We start from the raw sequence: 20,531 nt of genomic DNA on the forward strand, positions 1-20,531 counted from the left end.
GGAGATAGGTTATATATAAACAAATTTCCTAAGAACCACCCGAAAATTTCAACTGCAGTCATGTAACTGAGTATACTTTCAAATTCAATTTTTTTCTCCTAATGAAATAAAAAGATAAATAAAGTTATTCCAAGAACTAACAAGCAGACAAAGGTACTTCAGTCCAAAGCATCAGCTACTTTTTAGTTGGCGACACTTGTACAGAAAATACTGATTTACTAGGCTGATGAAGAAAGATGGGCATTTATACTGGATATTTAATACACCAGAATATCTTTATAATTAACACAAGTCATACTTTAAGACAAAGATGCTCTCAGTTTAAATACCTGCACCGATCATGGTGATTGGAGATTCTATATATATCCATTCATCAGTATATATACCAGAGTGAACAAAGATAAGTCCATCAAAATGAGCTTCTTGAACTCCACCAAGAGCATCCTCAATGGTATCATAATACTAGAAGAAAAAGGGACAAGTTTAGAGAGAAATATCCATGCAAAGATATATAAATATTCTTAAGAACTGCTTTAGAAACATACCAACATATTTTCTCTTCCTTTGTATCTTGCAGGATTACTGTAGAAGTGTTCAGCAAAACCTGGCTTTACGTGTGCTCCTTTGTACTGAAACAATGAGAATAGTTTATGATAAGCCTGCAGATAGGTGGATCTGAATGCACGGACAAGAGATCTACTAGTCCCCTAATTAACAAGCCATTTGCTGATATCGGTTTGTTCCAGGAACTAAGGATAATATTCTTACCTCCCACATTAGGCACACAATTTGAAATGGCAACACCAAAAAAAGTCTGAGCCTAAGACAGCGATCAACTAAACCAAGAGGCTAACCTACTTACACAGCCAGAAGCCTCTGAAGTGACTGAAAAGCTTCGTGTACCTTATCCGCCCTACAACAGATGTTCTTATTTCCATCTTTTTATTTTCTAGCAGCTTGCCACAAAACAAACTGCATTTATATGGTGAGGGAAAAATAATCCTATACCCTCAACTTTTGACTGAGTACTGAACAAAGAAGCCAAGTCAAGCATTTGTCCTGAACAAGCTTCAGAATTTTATTAACCAATTACACACAGCATTGTATAATACACTCACCTTGATATTTATTTCCCTTATGCTTTTCAAATATCATGCCCAGCCATTCTTACACCACCTTTGACACTTTGGATTAGAGGTTCAATCATGTCTTAAAAAGGTAACTTGTTTAGCTCCAGTCACGCTGGCTGTAAATCACTATTTAAGCCCAAGTGATATTATCAATATACCATTTGGTTTACCACAGGAAGGTGCATGCGAATCTGATAACCAACATGCACACTAGTTTAATAATATATGACAACAACAACATATTTGAAGTTTATTTGCGAGCCACAGACCATGACAATCTCTTCCACAGAATTTCAGTGATGCAAAACATGAGGAAAAGCCAAGATAGAAGAGCTGGATGCTCAAGTGCTCCACTTTACCATGATGTGCCTCTCTAAAGTGTGCCTCAAAACATGAAGTAACTTCAGATATCCCCCTATTGCATAACACAATACAAGAATCTCTCCCCACCTCCTCAGTCCCATCATCTTATTTACAGCCTAAACCCAAAATAATTACTATTGTCAGCCACATTTCAGAAGTTGGGGTTTTTACTTTCATAAACCATCTCTAAATCGGAATATAAATGAATACTACTGTTACCAGTTGCTGAAAGCTTTCTTTCCAGGGATTTGGATGTTCATATTCTTCTGGATTAATCTGATAAAATTTACCAGGTTCAGGATGCATCATTGGACGAGTGTACTCAAATACTTCCATATACAATCTTTTCCTGCAGAAGTGTCAAGCAGAAAAGAAAATCAATGTATTTCTGATTACTCTTCCATTTTAATATAACACACCAAATGTTAAGAACTGGGGTTTTTCCAACAGCATTTGCCAGTCTGTGACAGTGAATTCGACCAAGATCAGTACCAACCACTTTATAACACTTCCAAAACAATTTTTCTGTTTGACTGACTTATGTGTTTTTCTAAGAAAAATTCTGACATGTGTTTCACGATCCAAGGGAAAGAGTTCTCAACATATAATTTCCATGAAGAAATTTAAGCAGTTAGTTACACTGTTTGTGGAATCAGAGTCTAACTGTATATTAACTACAGCATTGCTTCAACCCTTACAAAAGCTAGAAGCATAATAACAAAACTTAAGACAAAGCGTGCCACCACCTCTTCCTCACCTTGCTAAGAAAAGGCTGAAAAAGTGCATTCAGAGAGAACAAATGATGCACTGTATTTCAAAAACAGTTCATCAGTGGACAGATTACAGTGGCTTAGAAAGAAGAAAATAGCACATGAAGCACACAACAATTGGATTATTTTGATTAGTGCCAGAATACAAATAATTGCAGTGTCTGAGCCTGCTGATACTAAGCCCAGGCTTACAGGATGCCACTGAATCTCAGAAGTTGTAATTCATCTGACAAGACATCCCCAAAACTGTCTTTAGGACAGGAAGAAAAAAAATATTTCTGTGATGTTATACTCAAATTTTATTATTTTTCTTTTACTCTTAATCTTTATTTAAAAAAAAACAGCTTAAGAAACATGTTATTGTTCCGTTATAAAAAAAATACAAGTTTAGATCTCATTTATCCAAGCTCTCAATAACCCAGAGGCAAGGTGGATTCATATGGGTAAAACAGCCTGAGTATCCAACCATTAAACAAAAAATCAAATAAAAATTTAAGTAATACTAGACAAAACTTGCATCTAACATTAAGAAATGTTTTGTTTCTTTTGCATCAAAGTAACACAATCCCCACAGAAGCCTGAAAAAAGTTAAAAAGGGGAAGAAGGAAAGGAGTGGCTACTGAAGGAATACCTCACCGATTTTTTTTTTTAAACAGCCATTATTTAACTAGTATCTACACTACTAGAGAATCTAAAGGTTTTACTGTTTAACCTATGAATATCTCATTATATGTGTAACAAATAATGCTTAAGTAAACCAGACATATTAAAAAACAATTGGTTTTAATTCAACTAATTGCAACCAACATTTCAATTTTTCTATTGTACTGGCATCTCGTGCAGCGCATCTAATATTTCTCAAGATAATGAGGAATAGCTTTTCACTTACCACAAAATTGGATCATTAGCCAGCTCACTGAAGCGTTTACACACACAAGCTGCTCTACAGAGATCCTGCTCCAGCAGGTAGGAGAAGATCTTTAGAACCACTTCATCTGGCAACTTCTCCTGAAGATATTGTTCTGCAGGTGCTGCTATTAAACAGTAAGCTATGTAAGATTATTGACATATTTAACCAGCCCAAATTCTGACCAAAATAGATCACCAATTTGCCATTTGAAAGATTCCCATTTAAAACTCCAATGATCTCAAAGCAGCTTTTTTTTTTTAATTACATTTCATCTAAATCTAAAGGCAAAAAAAAGGTAAATGGTTGATTTTGGAGTCAGGTAGAAGTTACAGACTTCAAGTTCTGTTTCAAAACTTTTTAGTTAACCTTTTCTATTGGAGAAATCAATCTGCATACAATTGCAGACGTTAAGTAGGCTACTGGGCATGTTCCAGATACCAGTGAGGAGCCAGTATATTAGCTTCGTTGTGGTTCAATTAACCCACATCATCCATATAATAATAATCATCCAGTCCTAAAGTTTAAATCTCTGCAAAGGTTTTACAAAAGAATTTACTCTGAAATAGTCACTGTCTGGAAAAACTACTAGTAAAACTTCTTGATCTCCCACAATGAACACATTAGGACAAAGGATGTCTGGGATGCAGGAAACCAGTAGCCAGCGATTAATTTCAAAGTCTCCTCCTTCCACTTACTCCCAATTTATGATCTTCCTTTTGAAATGAAAAATGCAAGCCAGAAGAAGTGTTAGCCTTGCCAGATGTTGTATTTCTTGAGAGGTTTGAGAAAGTGGCATTCCCGTATCACTGTGTGGAGACGTGAGTGCACTTTATTAAACCCCTGCTCTCGGGCACACACGCTCTCTATGTACAACTGTTCATATATGAACTATTCAAATATGAAACCCCCATCTGTAGCTTGTGTTCTCACAAGACCCCTCTGTAGCAGGTATCTCATTTGCACAGGTCACTTGTTTGGTTATTGTCTTCAGGATCCTTTCTCAGGCAGAACCATACAGAACAGCTTCCACAGTTCAGAGGATTTGTATGCAAGGCATTAAAAGCTCCTGCTACATTCATAATGCAATTACATCCATGTAATGCCCCTTGCATTATTCATTTTTTCCTGGAACATCTGAACCTAGGGAGCAATAGGATCGTGATTTTGGCTACTACAGGAAGACTACTGAAGCGACCCTCAGAAAGACAACCTACTAAACTTGAGTGAAGAACATTCTGAAGAGCAGTTTCCATGTGAGATTACACAAACACACACAAAAAAAGAAAGAGATAAGCCACAAGTCTTCCCTGGGCAAAGCAGCACAAGTAACTACATTATTTCCAGCTAGAAGAGAGAGAAGATGTGAAGTTCAAGGACGAGAACTGTGGCTTTTACGAAGATTCTACACTGTGGTCTACAGACCACATCACCAGAACCTGTGTACTATGAGAGAATTGATTAAAGCCGTTTTTCCAGGGTATCACGCTTACATCTGCGGTCAGACCAGTTAGTAGAAATTCTGAGATATTACTGACTTTGCAGTGACTTTCCCTGAACCTGTTCCTTGTTGCACCATTGTATGAATGTCACCCTGGTGATTCACAAATACTGATTTCCTTTAAGATGCTAGGAGGGCATTTACCAATTGACTGATGGCTGCTCTCAACAGTCACAGAGCTTACAGTCATAAGCTATAGGTACACACCACTTTAATCCAACAAAAATCTATGCTGGACAGAAGGTATGAGTCTCACCATTCCACATGCCCATAGGTATTTGCTCCCAAAGTACCCTTTAGGTCAGTAGTACTGATGACTGACAAAATAAACCAGAGTTTTTCTTGCTCATCCTTACCCATCCTGCCCCAAACTAATTTTTTTCATGGATCAGCTCCTTGCTGTAGTGCATTGCAAGCTACAGAAGTGCTAGCATGGGCACAAGGAAGGAGACAGGAATGAATGTCCAGAAGCTGGCCACGACAGTTCCCTTCAGCAGCAGTATTAGTAATGCCAAATTAAAAAACTAGTTTTACTCAAAAAACAAACAAAAAAACCTTATGAGCCAGGCTGAAGCCAGCAAGTTAGCAAAATTAGTAAAAAGCAAGTAGTCTGGAAAGGCTTTATGCTCAAGAGACACTTGGGAAGCCCAAGGTCTGGGGAGCATATACCAGCAGTCCGTAAGGTGAGCACAGTTGGGCATCCCCAGAAAAATGTTACATTAAAAAAAAAAAAAAAATCAATCAATGATGGTTTTTAAAAGGTCCTTTTCCACTGGAGATATGAAGGGTCTTTCCTGTATCAAACAGGCAGCAGCAATTCATTCTACAGTCCTAATTACCCTTGAAATGCATCACAGGATAATTGGACATTGCTTCTGAATTCATCTTTTTCTGGTAGCTTTCCAGTTAGATGTGGAGATACAGTATTCTACTGTCTTACAAGCTGGAATGTGATGTTGTGAATGCAAGGCAGTAAATCCCCACAAGCCTTTCACGGCCTGTCTTCTCCTTTAAACACACAAATCCCTGAGGCATACAATTTGATCTTCTTCCCAAGACAATCAGTTACTTCCCTAAACAACCTGCAGAATGTATTCTTCCTTTATATATGTTAGGACCTTGATTAACTTTTTTATTGAAGAGGGAAGTTCACTAGTGCAGCGCCTCCCATTGCTCAACAGTTCATACTCCCATTTTTCTCCCTAGGACCTATCTCAACATGAAAATTGAAATCCAGATGTGTTTTCTTACTGAAAGGGGCAGGGACCAACTTTGAAAGTGTCAAAAACGTTCTTGCAATTAAAAAAAGCCAAAACTAAAATTGAAAAGCCACAATAACCCCTCCACCCACTGCAATTTTTCAAGCTGTATTTACTAGGAAACTTAAGCACTGCTTGCAAAATGAAGATGATTTTACAGGTGTTTGCTGTCCTCACCCACCTTTATCCAAAATCCTGTAGAAGTGAGAGATTTAATTTAAATTGCCCTTCTGCTCAATTAAGAAGGGGCTGATTTAAGAATTCTCCACTCAAATCACTGATACAGCGATTACTAGGTGGAATTCTCCAGTACAATTTGAAAAAGCTAATTCGCTTCTTAACGTGAAGACTTCAATATCCTCTGGGTCCAAGAGAGAACTCCCTGCTTTTGTTTTATAAATTCTTACTTCATATTTTGGGTATCTTTCAGTAATCTGTCAAAGCAAGGATGCATTCAATATGTTCTTCCTCCCAGTTTACAAAAATAAGCCAAAACAGTTTTAAAGGTTTGTCTGGCCACCAAATCAGAAGTGTTCATGTGCTGCTACTCCTGACAGTTTTATGCCTATTGACAAAGTGAAGGTTAAACACAAATGCATACTCTTAAAAAAAAAGACAGTTTTCCAGATGAGTGTTAAAAAAAGACAAGAATAAAAATAAAAACAAAGTGCAAGAGGTCAATCAATCTTTATCTTTGCCCTAACATAAGTTGACAGTTGAACTATTTATTATTTTAATAAAGTGTTAATATACTAGATAACTGAAAATTAGAAACACAGCTGGTTATGTCATTCTGTTTCCACAGGATATGCGTGAAGCTAATTCAGTTTCAATTTTGATCATTTGGTAGATAGAAACTGGTATAGTAATACCACGACAAAGGGCAGAGAAAGCTGCCTGAAAGTGAATTACCTTCTTTGTACAAAGATTGCCATCCCATGAATCCTGAACTGTAAATTATGTCTTGTATGGATACCTTTTTTGGTCCATTTTAGTGGAGAAGATGAAGACAAATAGCTTTTGTTCCATAGGGAGGCATTTAGTAAAAATATTTTTTGTTAAGAAGCAAAAATATGTCAGAAAACATAGCATGCAGCACTATTGGAAAAATATCTTCTAAATCGATAGGAAAAGTCAAAAATAAATTTAAAAAGGTAGCAAGTTCTGTGAACTATGAGCTGTGCACGTACCTAAAGTACAGAACAATCAATGAGTGATCCAATAACCTAGAGTCTCAGTATCTACTGCAACACTGTAGGTTCAGTGAAAAGCAAGAAATTACTTGTCTCTGAACTGAAGTCTTCCAAAGATGGTTAAAAGTCAGCAAGAACTGCCCAGTATAAAACAGATATGCAAATGTAGCGATCTTAAAGCAAGAGAGGAAAAAACCTATGCAGTAATAAACAAAAAGGAAGAGTATGTCAAATGATTGAAACCCTGGATTAAAAATGACATGATGAGACAAGTGGTTCTGCAGACTGAAATAACCTAGTAAGCGGAAGCATACATTTACAGTTGAGGTAACGTAAGGTAACAGTCAGAATATACCGAATTTAAATCTTTCTGTAGATCAAGAAATATTGTATTAGCATATGACACAAATATTTGTATCAATAAGCTCTAAAAGCTGTAAATGTTTTCTACAGATGTCAAACAAATGCTGAATTTGGAGGTTCCCCAGTCATTTGTGATGTAAGCAGCGCAGCTTCACCATACCTTTTTCTTATCTAAATTTTTGGTTTCTTCATTTTTTGTATTCTACTTAAAAGAGATTAAGTGAAAGATTATTTAGATATTTTCTACAATGTGTTGTTCTCTCATCAAGATTCTTCTATATTCATTAATCTTTCTGTCTCAGGGTTGAAGAACTCATTGCCCACTGCAGAGACCACTGGAGGACAGGGTTGCACATAACAGAAAAACAACATGTCAGTATCTCAAAATTCTGATGTGTTCTTGACAGTATCCAAGACTGATTTTTTTTTTTTCCTCCTTACAATTTGAAACTCTCTCTCAGCAGCACTAATTCTGAAATCAGCATTAGAATAAGGAATAGTCTTCTGTTTTTCCAGCTACTGGCTCCACTCTAGTTGAAAACTCTAACTGACGGGCATTTCTCCTTTCATCTCCGCCAAATTTTCCTCAACTCAGAGTCCACACGAGAAGGAATGGTTCTCCACCAAGACATTTTCCTATGTTTCTAGTCCCATGCCTTCATTTCATCTACAGTTCTAAAATAAACAGCTCTATGTTCCAGATTACAATATACAATCTCCACTGATGATAATCCAGAAAGCGTCATGCTTACAACTCAGCTGCAAGAGCTATCATTACCTATGCCAACAAACACCGGGGGGGGGAAAATCTCACTGCAATCAATACTTGTACAAATTTAAAGGAATATCCCAAAAACTCAATGGGGAAAATAAAAAATAACCATCATCCATACGGAGAAAGAGATTAATAGAAAACGGGTTGAGAGGGACACTCCCTTGTTAGATTGTGACTGGTTTGAATACAATCTTAAAAGTACAATTACAAAATCATTGCTTACAATTCCTCTGGTAATTCCATGCTGGAGAAGCCTCCACAACCCCCGTACTTTCCCCACATGAGCTCAAGAATGTAACAAAAGGAATGCGCAGCGAAAGCGTGGAGAATTCCTTTGGAAATTAGTGTCATTCATGCTCTAATTTGTACCACAGGACTCCAGTAAAGTTACATACCTTCACTAAAGCAAGGAGGCTAGTAAAAGGGTAATGAAGAGCACATCAAAAGTGAATGACCTTGAAGAAAAAACCTAAGAACTGGCAAGAGAAATCGAGTCTATGACAAGATGACTTTGCACAAGGCTTCAGATATCAGATCAGGAAATGAAACTGGAAGTAGAATGACACAGGTTGATGTTCAGTTGGTTCTGGCTATTTCAAGGATTTAAATCTGAGGTTAAGTGTTTCTTAAACAGCTGCTGAAATCAGAAAAGTTAATCAAAGGCGAGGGGAGAATAAAACAGAGGGGAAAGAGACAGAGGACTTGAAAGATAAAATCTACACTGTGGAGAAGCTGAGAAGCCAGAAAGAGCAGACTTCAACATAAGCAATGAAAATGGACTAGAGCCTTGTGCCAGCTGCTCAGTTTTAATTCACAACATTAAGGGAGACATGGACTAAAAAAACCCCAAGAAAAGCAACAGAAACCACATCAATGGGAGTTGGCAAGCGTTGGTGTTGATTTTCCAGGGAAAAGTGACAGCAGATCTCCTGGAACTAAAGAGTGTGTCAGGAGACAAAAAGGGGTAGAAGCAGAGAGACTGAGAAGTGACGCAGAAAAAACAAGCAGGATATGTGCGCCTATATATATATATATATATATGTGTGTGTGTGTGGGTATATAATGTGTGTGTGCACAAATAAAAAATACATAGAATATAATTATATACACATGTATTGCATGTATGTGTTTGATATACAATGTACATATACTGTATATATGTGTGAAATACATGTACATATATGTATGTGGGTATATATGTATTTTTTTATTTATAAACACACATAAACTCTCTCCCTCTCTCACCAGTGAAATGCTATAATGACATACCAAAACTGCCTCTAAACTGGAACAATACATCAATATGAGAAATGGTAAATAAGCCTAGTCAGAATGCTGCACCATTATACTGCTTCTAACAGTAGCTTGGATACAACCACACAGCACTTTGAGGAGAATAAAAACCAAACAAAACCAAAAAACCCCAAGCCAACGTGCCTGCAATGAAGCAGGCAGACTAAAAGACCAGATTCTAAAAATCAAATTAAAATGATGCTTCCAAACTGGAAGATCAGAACAAGTTTGTAGTTGGTTTTTTCACTACTGTTTCTTCGTTGGAGAACAGACGGGAAAAATAAGTTCGGGGGTGGTGTGCGTGGGTGTGTATGTGCGAAGCCAAAATGCCTCCACCCCTTCTCCCCCACCCCCTTTTTTGTCCAAAAGAGTTATTACCTGATAGATCCTGGGATTTTCCAGATACTCTAGCACGTTTAGCTCTGTGACCAAAGTTTTCAGTAGCTGAAGTGGAGGCACCCTTTCATGAAGTAAATAAGAATTAGTTCAGTCATTAGGTAACTTATGAAAAGCACTAATTAGCTTCCTATTCTTAAAACAGTAAGAATTAAAAACAAACAAAAATTACCTCCATACTGCTCTTTGTAGGGCAAGCTGTTCTTTTAGGTAAAAGAGTTTTTCTGCGAAGTTGGTATGGACTATTTTGTGCACCAGGACCTGATTCTTCTGCAACCATATCTGCAGGTACATCATCATCTGTCAACAAAAAAGGAAATTTGCTAGTTAGAATTGTAGTTTTCTTTTATACCAAAAAAATTATACAGAAATTTTCACATAAATACATCCAGTCAGGAGTGTGGGGAGGAAGTGCTACAGCACAGAGAACTTTCAGTGAAAAAAGTCAGAATATACACAGCATACCTAAAATTACATGAGAAAGTACACATGAATTAACTTATGTTCTCCATATGTACACAGCAGCTATACCAAAAGCTGCTTAAAAAACCCAACAAAACCCCAAAAACCTAGGCTTTCAGTTTCTCTGCAAGCATATAATCCACTGTGCTAAGTCTATCACCTCAAATTTGTCACCTAACACTATCAGCATAACGAAGAACACTGGAGTTTCAATTATTAACCAGATGTTATCAGGAAATCCTTGAGTAAACATGGCATTTAGTACAAAACTCAAGGCAGAATTTTCCCTAAACACTTCAGGAATAGCCCAGGCCAGCATACAAATCCTTCTATAAAATGGAGGGAGCTTTAAATACATACATTCTGTTTGCCTAAATTATACTTAGAAAAATAAGAGTATATTATCTCCCCAACCTTTAAGAAAAAAAAAAAGTGCAGAAAGTGCAATGAGTGTAATTTTAAAAGTTTTTGATTCATTAGTTTCAATTTTCTATGTTCATGTATTTATGGAACATACTCGAAACTTATCATTGCATGCCCTACAACTAGCATCACATAATAAAGTTACAAGGATTTAAAAAAAGGCCAGAACAAAAACCTTCTAGAAAATAAATTAAAGCTCAGCTCCACTTAAGTAAAAGATATACTTTCTGCAGATGCTTAACTGTGAGAAAAGAATTTTGGACTTCCTTTTCTAACTGCTTTTTCGTTTTGAAACTGGGTAAAGCATGATGTAAAAGTGACAACCAGAAAAGCAATACGGTAGACTAAGCAGTTTTCCTGAATACATTAGGGTGAAGAGAGACCGATGTCAAAAAAAAAAAAAAAACCCACCATAAAACACCCCTACCCTTCAAATATTAAACCAGTCTGTTTAAAACACAAAGAAAGGCAATTTTAAAAGTTCTAAAGATTCCTTTACATTTAAAGATCTTAACCTCATGATTTTCCTAAGGTTTCGGGGCGGGGGTGGGGGGGAGGGTTTGACATAAATTACAAAACATTGCATTTATATAGGATTATGCACGCCTTTATAGCCCAAGCTACTGCATCAGTAACAGCTAACCAAGAAAATTTTGAAGAAAGAGCTATTTCAGTGTCCTCCTGCTCTTTTCTGGTCCCAATTTCTCCTCTACCTTAGCAGATATTCATAAACTGCCAACCTCGCCATGTATCATAAACAGGTCATCTAACAGAGGACAGAAGCTGGTATAAAGAAGAAGTTAGCTGGTGGCACGCGTGCTACTTCACACAGACAGCTCAGGGCAATCTAGGAGTGTCATCAGCTCGTTAATCCCCCTGAAAACTAACCCTGCAAGAAGTACCTCCATTTTATTTACACATTATGTAAAAACCCTGGAGGACATCGATAGATGGACTGCAGTGCACTTCCCTGTGAAGGAGTGTCCGGTCCAGCGTTGGCATCACGCGCCTGCGAGAGGTTACAGACCCGAGAGCAGACCCGTGGCACGCTCACGATTCACTCACTAGTTTTACCTGTTTCTTTTCACCTCTGATGGAAAATACCCTACCAATTTAACAAGATATCAGCGGGTGGAAGAGAGAAGCTGCCGCAGGAGAATTCCCAGCCTTCCCTCGTGCGCCAGAGCGTTAAAAAGAGACGGGGGTCTGAAGTGGGCCCCGCCAGCAGCAAGGCTCTCATAGCCAAATACCCAAACGTACTCACACCACAGCATCTATCTATTTTGCACCCCTTATTTCTATTTAAGATCCGATACAGTAATTACGATTTCTGTTGCTAATATCCCCCCAAAGCATGCTACTCAAGGATTTTGAGTGCCTTGCCTGAAGCCCGTTCCCCTGTTTTGCATTGAAGACACAAAATGACTGTCAGAACGGCTGCGTTTTTCCCCCCCTTCTTCTGGATGGTCAGTACAATAGTTCAAAATTGCCACGTGAAACACAGCAAAAGCATAAGCAGCAAAGAAAATAGGGAAAAAAAGAAAAATAAAAATCAAAAGCACAGAATTTTGATCCCTCGGTAGGTGATAAAAAGGGCAGACAAACCCCAATCAGGTCCTTAGAAGTAAACCCGTGGAGGCCACTAAGGACAAAACATATTACTGCTGGAAGAAAAGGCAGACGCCTGTGGGGGAAAATGGAAGTAAAGGTCAGTTTGGCTGAAACACTGAAGGACTGGCTAAGCAGAAAAGAAATGTATTCATTTTCTTGCAGTGGATTTAGGAGGATGGCAGGAGTCCCGCTCGAAGATCACTTTTCTAGCACAGATGACGTTAAGGGATATGCACACATTCACTCAGATTCACAGCAGGTATCAGAAGAATTAAAGTCTACCTTCCATCCTAGCAGCAAGGAAGATGCAAGCAGGGCACCAGGAGAAAGCAGGAATCCACGCGGTGTGTGGGAAGCAGAAGGGCACCCAAGGCACACGTGTGCCAGGGTGCCCGGCGCTGCCGAGCAATGCTGGCCTGGAGGCACCGGTGCACATGGAATGTATCGGTGCACACGGAACATATCGCGACAGTGGCTCACATTGTGAGAGCGGCTCACGGGGAGGAGAATGCTTCCGGAACCAAGAGCCTCCAGCCTGGCCCTGCCAGGAACCTGCTAACTGCACACAGGTAATCTGGTTCTAGAAGGATAAGGAGAGTCAGGCGAGTTAGAGGACTTCTTTCTCAACAGCAGTTTGTGGTCACACGTTGAGGGGTTGATCAGCTTCCGCACAGATTTCTAGCATTTCGGGAACAACTGACAATATTTTTCCAACTGTGGCCTCCCTCTGTAGTTACTGTCAAGCAAAACACTATCAGGAAGCCTGAAAGTCTTAGGTGATCCATTACAGAAGTAGCCTCAGTGCTTGTTTTTAGCCTTCCAAATGTTCCATTGTAAGCTCTGAACAGACTAAACCCAGCTGCAGTGCTAGCTTTCAGATGAATACCTCTCAGAAAGCAGTATTTTCTGAAGACAGCACATTACCCTTCCCTGAGCAAGCAACATGACAATGCTCATCATACAGACTGAGAACTCCAAGAGCCGTATTTTGAAAATCCTCCTTTAAAAACCACACTCACGTAACAGACATACGCCTGCTTTAAAGCGGAAAAAATCAATTTTAAAATACAGACCCTCAGTGCCTTTAAAATATTTTGAAAAAGCCTATTTTAAAGCCTAACAGTATCAGCTACTGCATCTAGCAACGTAAATAAAAAGCATTAGGATCACATTTGTTGATGGTAGAAGTATAGAAGTCAATAAACAAATTTGGGGGAGTGTGTGTGTGTAATATTAACATCCTCATACAAACACCTGCTGAAATGACTGCCAGATGCTGTCACAGTTTTAACCAAGGCAATATATTTGCAGTTTAAGAGATTAATTGAGTTCAGTCTGCTCTCCAGTCAACATTTACCCGAATATTTTACACTGATTATATTGTACAGTAAGACAAAATAATTTCAAACAAAACCATGTTTATTGAAAATTAAAAACTTAGGTTTTGACCTGTCAGTGTCACTAAATTTAAATTAAGGAGTATCTTCTCTGACCGTTCAAAACGACTCATGAAACCTGACCCATACCACTACAAGCTTTAACAGCCACAAAAAACCAGTAAGCACAAATACTTCCAGGAGGGAAGGAAAAATAAAATTAATCTGCCAGTCTGCCAACTGCTATAATCAAGACTGTCTTGCAGTCCCACAAATGCTATGGAAGTGTGTACGTTAAAGTGTACACAATTAACTTTTTTTGTTTCATGAAGACATTGTAAGTTACAGAAAAGTGACAAAGGACTGTCAAAATAGTTTATTAAAAAAATAAATACACAGATCACTCCTAGAAAAAGTTTATCATGTCCACACCATCCTCTTCGCAAAAATATGCGCATGTGGTTTCACTTCTACCTTACACATGTTCAGATAATATTTCCAAGAGTTGTCCTAAATATTAACAACTGTTGTGAAGACAATAAGGCTGATAACAGCTTTAAAAAAATTTTAACAAGTATTTAAAACCCCCAAAACATACTCTTATCAGAAAAAAAAAAGAAAAAAGAAGGGGTTTCAAGGGAGGAAGTTCAGACACTAATCTGTAGGGCTTAATCACTCAGTTTTAACACTGCAATTGCACTTTTTTGTGCTGTTTTTCCATATCTTCCCAAAACAGGACAGGGGGAACAAAACAAAACAAACAAGGTCTACGGTCAAGAGAGCCAGATGCTGGGGGTGGCAGGTATTCCCAAACAGACACAAGATTGAAATTGTTCCTGCAGACTGGGGGAAGAAAATGGGGAGAAACATAACCAACTAGTTTTAAAATAGAGAAGTCCGTATCAAATTGGGAATAGGTCCTAGAAGAGTACCTCTGAAAAATAAAGTTAACCCATATTGAACCTATTTGAATGAAGTGATGATTCATCTTGCCTATCAAACAAATTTCAACAATAACGAGAGTTCATCATACAGTGTCTTAAGTACTGGTGGAATTTTTGAACAACAAACTACTATGACAAAAAATCCCAACACTGTCCATCTTCATAATTAGAAGAAAAATCTGAGAAATGCAACTAAGATGTGAACCGATAGAGCTCAGTTGCTTTGGGTAGAGCAAATCTTGCCATATATTTGGTAAAACATGGATAAGGCATACTGCCAACCTGCGAGATGACAGCTCCAACTACCTCACTGCTGGATTCGCTTAAAATTGCAACGGAGAAGACAAACAACACAAGTTTAAGGGAGGAGAAAAGGAAGGTACACACGAAAGAGATAGCATTAAAGGCAAAATAACCTGCAGAACAGAAATACAAGGCAGGAGTTCTGTATTTGCACATACGAGAACTGCAAAAACATGAACATCTCTAAAAACTGTCAACCCAAAAACTAAGGAGAACACACCCACCCACCGTTCTTCTTTAAGCGGCAAAAGTCTCTGGGAGTGAGCTGTACACTCACCCTATGTCCTTGCAAACTCCCAACAAGCAGCTGACACTTAGAAGTGGATACAGTAACAAAACCTGAACGATAGAGTAGAATGTACCATTTCTATACTCAGTATCTCAGAGCAAAAAAGCTTTCACACCAGCAGAAGCTTTCCCATTGATTCAGGGCAACATTTAAGGGTTTGTTTAAATTATGGATAGAAGGTTGCTTTTGAAATGGAGACTTTTTTTTTTTTGAAAGCTATCTGAATATCTCTTCAAAGAGAAAGCCACTAGCTAGGAATACCACCACAAAAATAAAAAACCCAAAACCCAAACCAACTCCAAAAACTGAGAAAGATGACATGCAAAGTTCACTCAGGCCAGATCCAACATTTCCTAAAGGCAAGAGCATTCTGGTGGGCTTTCACCGTCAAGTTCCACTTCTCCAAAGAGGACTTCAAAAAAACCCCCCAAAAAACCCCAAGAGAAACAGGAGGCATGTATACAGCAGTTCCCTCCCTTTTATGTTTAATGTTAAAAAAATTGATATTAAAATAAGTAGGAGCTGCAAATTCATCTACTACTAACACAAAAAAGAGACTTAAATAAACACTGTAATATATTTTAATTATCATTATGGATAGAAACCCTGCAGTATTTTCCAAGCAGTATCCAAAGCAGCTTGACTCACATAAAGATAAAATCTAAGAGGTGGTATTTTTGTAAGGTTGTGATGGCACCGGTCAACAAGAAGGATTAATCTCTGACAGGAGGCAAGGCTGTTTGGGAGTGGAAGAGACCCAGCAAGAAAAAAGATTCAGAGACAGCTCTCCACTCAGGGTAGCAGGCTTTCAGTTTGGAAAGGGGACAGACCTAACATTAAAAATAAAGTCTTAAAGACTACAGAAAGATCAGACTTACTGAACACCATATGGAACAAAGACATTCTACCTTCTGGGAAGCAACAACTAGGCACGATAACCATTACTGACTACTAGAATATTTTAAATACACATGCAATTTCTTACTGATAATAAGACAGCTTATTACTCTTTGGAAATAGGTCATGCAGTCATGATGGCCTAAAAAGAGTAAGAATAGATCAGACGCTCAACTATCTGTTTTTGCTCAAAAGCCCATGTTAGTTTTACAACACATTTAAATGTATTTTCTACAAGGAGAAAAGTAACTACTACTTCTGTCTACATAGAGAGTTTCTTAAGGCTCAGATTATTTGTGTGTTATCTCTTAGGATCTAATGGAAATTAACTTTTATTTAAGAATCTGCTATTTTCTCCTCCTCAGTGCATTGCGAAGCCCTCTACAGCAATCCTTACACAGGTCACTCCAACCAGACGGGAGAGAAAAAACAGAATACTCCCTCAAAGGTCTGTTAGGTCAACTAGCACCCTCAAAATGCTGCATACTAAAATACAGCTTATACACACAAGGCAAAAACTGAAGTTCTTAGAGCTGGCACAAAGCAGACACAAAGTGAAAGGAGACAACTGGGAAAGATAAACTGGCTGCAAGCCTAAAACTTGTCCCCAACTATATTTCTTTAAAAATTATCAACCATCAAACAGCTACTCACATCTCTGAACCTTGTTCACTAGGGAGTTCATAGTCTAAACCCATCTAGGACAAAAGCCATGTGTGAACACTAGTTAAAAACCCCTCCAGGTACTATGAAGAATATTTTCCTTTTCAGAAGCCAGAGGCAGAAGGTGATAACTAGGATCTGATGAAAAATTCTAGTTCCTTGCCACAACCACTCCTCCAAAAGAGATATTTCACAACAGGTTGAAGACTGCATTTCTAAAAAAAAAAAGATACATTAACATGCACATTTTTATTAGACATACAGAATAATTGTGCAAGTACCTGCATACTTGAGCTACTTTGCTAGGTAACACATTTTAGAGAGGGAAGAAAAAAAATATCTTTTTCTTAGTACAAGCAGCTCTAATAATCAGCACTAGCATGTTTCAAACAATAGTACTAACAAACTAGAATAAGGAGATAGATTTTTCCTTTGGTATTTTTAAAAATTATACTGTTTTCCCAAAGTGATGATAACTGTATTACAGCATCGTCTGTAACATTTAGCAAACTAATAAACAAATCTCCAGGTGGTTGCTTTGCAAGTATTTTTTTAAGAGAACTTCCCTTCCTGCTTAATAGGCAGCTTGACTCCTGCTCTGACAAGCTTTCATTGAGAAGGGACAAGGATCCCTTTTTGGGCACACTCCTCATTAATAAAGCAATACTTTCAAAGCTGTGGCCTTGCTGCATGGTTCCTTGATGCTACAGCAAAAGAGCTGACCAAGTAGATTTTAAAAGTTCAGGAATATACAGTGTTTAAGAGCCTTTCCCATGTAGTGCTTAAGAGCTTTTCCTCATTACATTTCTGAGTGATACTAAAGAAAATAGACTTTCTTAGTACAAGCTGGTTTTCCCCCCCCAAGTCTATTCTGACTACTGACTCAAGTTTCCAACTAGGACCAATTTAATTAAAATTTCTACCTGGTCCTATCACTTCATTTGTTAGAGCAGTCAAGTTACCAGTCTCGAAGGTCATCCCCCTCTTTAGCTGAACTACAGCAACTTTCATCTCATTAGAAGAGCATAGCCACTGACAACAATAAAAATACACCGAAAGAGGTTCAAGTATTCCCATTTTATTCTGCATCACAACTGACCAGAAAGATGTTTCTGATCAACCACCATACTTTAACTTCAGGCAGTACTTCAAGATACCTGAACAGAGGCGAGAACGCAACCCTGTGACCACTACTGGGATGGAAAATAACACCAAACAAAAAAACCAAACACAGACCCCGTCTTAGTCTTCCTCCCTACAAAAATCCCACCTTACCAGGAGATAGTGTCTCAGACAGGAATAAATGATACTCTCTCCAATAGCAACACCAAAGTGACCAGAACACCTGCACTTTGGTGGCACAGAGAAATTGCTGAACCAAGCAGTCACCAGCACTTTAAAAAACCAACCGAAAGAGAGAACTCTCTTCCCTGAACTATGCTGTTAGAAAATGGCTGGACACTGACAGGATGAAAACCAGCCTCCAGAACTTATATATTGGGAAGAGGACAGACTCTGGCTGGGGTCGGCTGGGACAATTAAGTAAATTAGTTTTACAGAATGGCCATTAAGGCAAACCAGTATTTCCATCTTGTCTGACAGCCTGGGTCAGACTAGATAACATTTTTCTGAGAAAAATGCCACAGCTAGCGTACGTAAAATAAATATGAGATACTTGTGAGGATAGATTATTTCTAATAAGCAGAGAGTAGCTCAGCTTTCAAGTAGAAAGCTTACATTCTTTAATTAGAATAAGTCTAAGGATATTCTTGATACCCATAAACTCCAAAAAGAATGAATTAGAAGTTTGTAAATTCCTGGTTTTATTAACTTCCGGTGGCAATTATTTCCAGCTTAATCTCATCCTGCATGAGCAACTGCCTTTAGCACTGCCGGAACTAAAGAATGAGCAGGACACTTAATTTTTTCTCCATTTATCTTTGAAAAAAAATGGGGGGAAACCCACAGTATAGGAATGAGTAAGTTCAGTGAGAATGAAGAGATTTCACTTAATGCATCTACAATTTACACTTCAAAATTTCTATGGCCCGTAACTGATCCATTCACAGAGATTTTCTGTGATGCATGGGAAACCACGAGAGACCTTGCTCAGAGAAACATGGCTCCCCTTGAAAGGCCAGGAAAGTTTATCTGCAATAAAACAATCCACATAGCTACAAGTCTCATTATGACTAAACACCATTGCAACTATTCAAGCATAACTCCCGTAAAACCTAATCTCAGGGCACAATCATTTCACCAAATTTTCAGGAAATGAAAGCCTCCCACAGATTTATCTGCCATAAGCCACATCTGTAGAGCACTGTTGTAACACAGGCAGAAAACCCCACCCATGTATCTCCTGCTACTAAGAGTGGTAGCAGATTTGGAGATACTTGTCATGCAAAGCCATCTGCTTTATATGGACTCTACATCAGAAGTGACTGACATCTATCAATACATTGGCCCAGCAGGAACCTAGTTATGTCAAGGAGCAGTTTTGATATAGTAAACTAGGAATTTTCCTAAGGTTCTTCAGAATTAAGAGTGTTTCTGAAACGCCTATCACAACAAGGAAAGGCAGTCATGGATCTGTCTTGCAGTGGCAAAAAACCTAAGGAAAAAAGGCAACCAAGATGAAAGCCCAGACAGTTCTTTGTGTGCTGGGGGGGTGAGGGGGGTACAGTCAGTATTATTGCCTCCAAGAAAGAAGCAAGGGGAGGAGAAAGTACATTAACAGTACTTTAAAAAGCTTACTGGGCTTGGCTGTCATTCTTCCCTTTCTGTATCCTACTATTATGTTACATCAGAGGAAGAAAATACAATAATCAAGAACTAGGAACCATTACCTTAAGCACTTATGTAACTAGGAAAATAGAGGGTCACCAAGAAAATCTTAGTTTGATTCTTGACTTTTTAGAGATCCCAGATAACACTTTGACATAGCCTTCAGAAACACCACCACCCACCAGACTATGAAGCGTAGTTTTCTGGAGAAATCCCTACTGGTATGGATGGGCAGATACATACTGTACCAAGCAAAGTTTCCAAGTCATGTTCAGCTGTGGTGGCAATTTACACCAACCATTAGTCTAGGAAGAAGCAGAGGGGCACCACAGGGTCCAGAGGCAAAGAGCTGGACCTTGTCACTTTGACAGACAGTTGAAAGAAAAAAAAACTACCTTGAGCTAGTAATACAATTTTGGATATCCAAAAACACGTCACTAGAAAAAGATCACTGTGTGAACCGCAAAAGCTAAAATATGAATTCCGCTACCTCTTTTGGCTATTTCCCTTAACTTGCTACTACAATGACATTGAACATACACGCTACTTCCTCCTCCTGCCCAAGTACTACAATCAACACTTAACACAAGTATTTCAAATCTCACAGCTGAAAAAAACCCAACTACCCCCAAAAGACCCATGGAATGCCAGCATATGAACAACGTGCCTAGCAACAGCATACTGAAAACTTAAATACACTACAGACTGGGGAGGAAAGAAAAATACTGTTCACAAATTCACAAAAAGACAGACCCCCTATTACCATATATAGTTATTTTTAACCTGACTTTCAGCAAGGTTATTCAATGATAATCATGCCAGAAAC

General features: G+C 38.3%; 1 protein-coding gene across 1 annotated transcript in view; it reads right to left on the reverse strand.

The window, feature by feature from the left end:
• The window catches only part of FBXO11 (F-box protein 11), a 77,324-nt gene that overhangs the window by 29,658 nt on the left and 27,135 nt on the right, over positions 1 to 20,531 (reverse strand). Inside the window, exons 2-7 of the mRNA XM_059835799.1 lie at positions 10,123 to 10,250; positions 9,933 to 10,014; positions 3,153 to 3,297; positions 1,713 to 1,842; positions 546 to 629; positions 330 to 462 (exon numbers count right to left, since the gene is read on the reverse strand). Of these exons, the coding sequence (XP_059691782.1) occupies positions 330 to 462; positions 546 to 629; positions 1,713 to 1,842; positions 3,153 to 3,297; positions 9,933 to 10,014; positions 10,123 to 10,230 (682 nt within the window). The 5' untranslated portion in view covers positions 10,231 to 10,250. The remainder of the gene's footprint in view (positions 1 to 329; positions 463 to 545; positions 630 to 1,712; positions 1,843 to 3,152; positions 3,298 to 9,932; positions 10,015 to 10,122; positions 10,251 to 20,531) is intronic.

Source organism: Gavia stellata, chromosome 2 (assembly GCF_030936135.1).
Source record: "Gavia stellata isolate bGavSte3 chromosome 2, bGavSte3.hap2, whole genome shotgun sequence".
Lineage (NCBI taxonomy): Eukaryota > Metazoa > Chordata > Aves > Gaviiformes > Gaviidae > Gavia > Gavia stellata.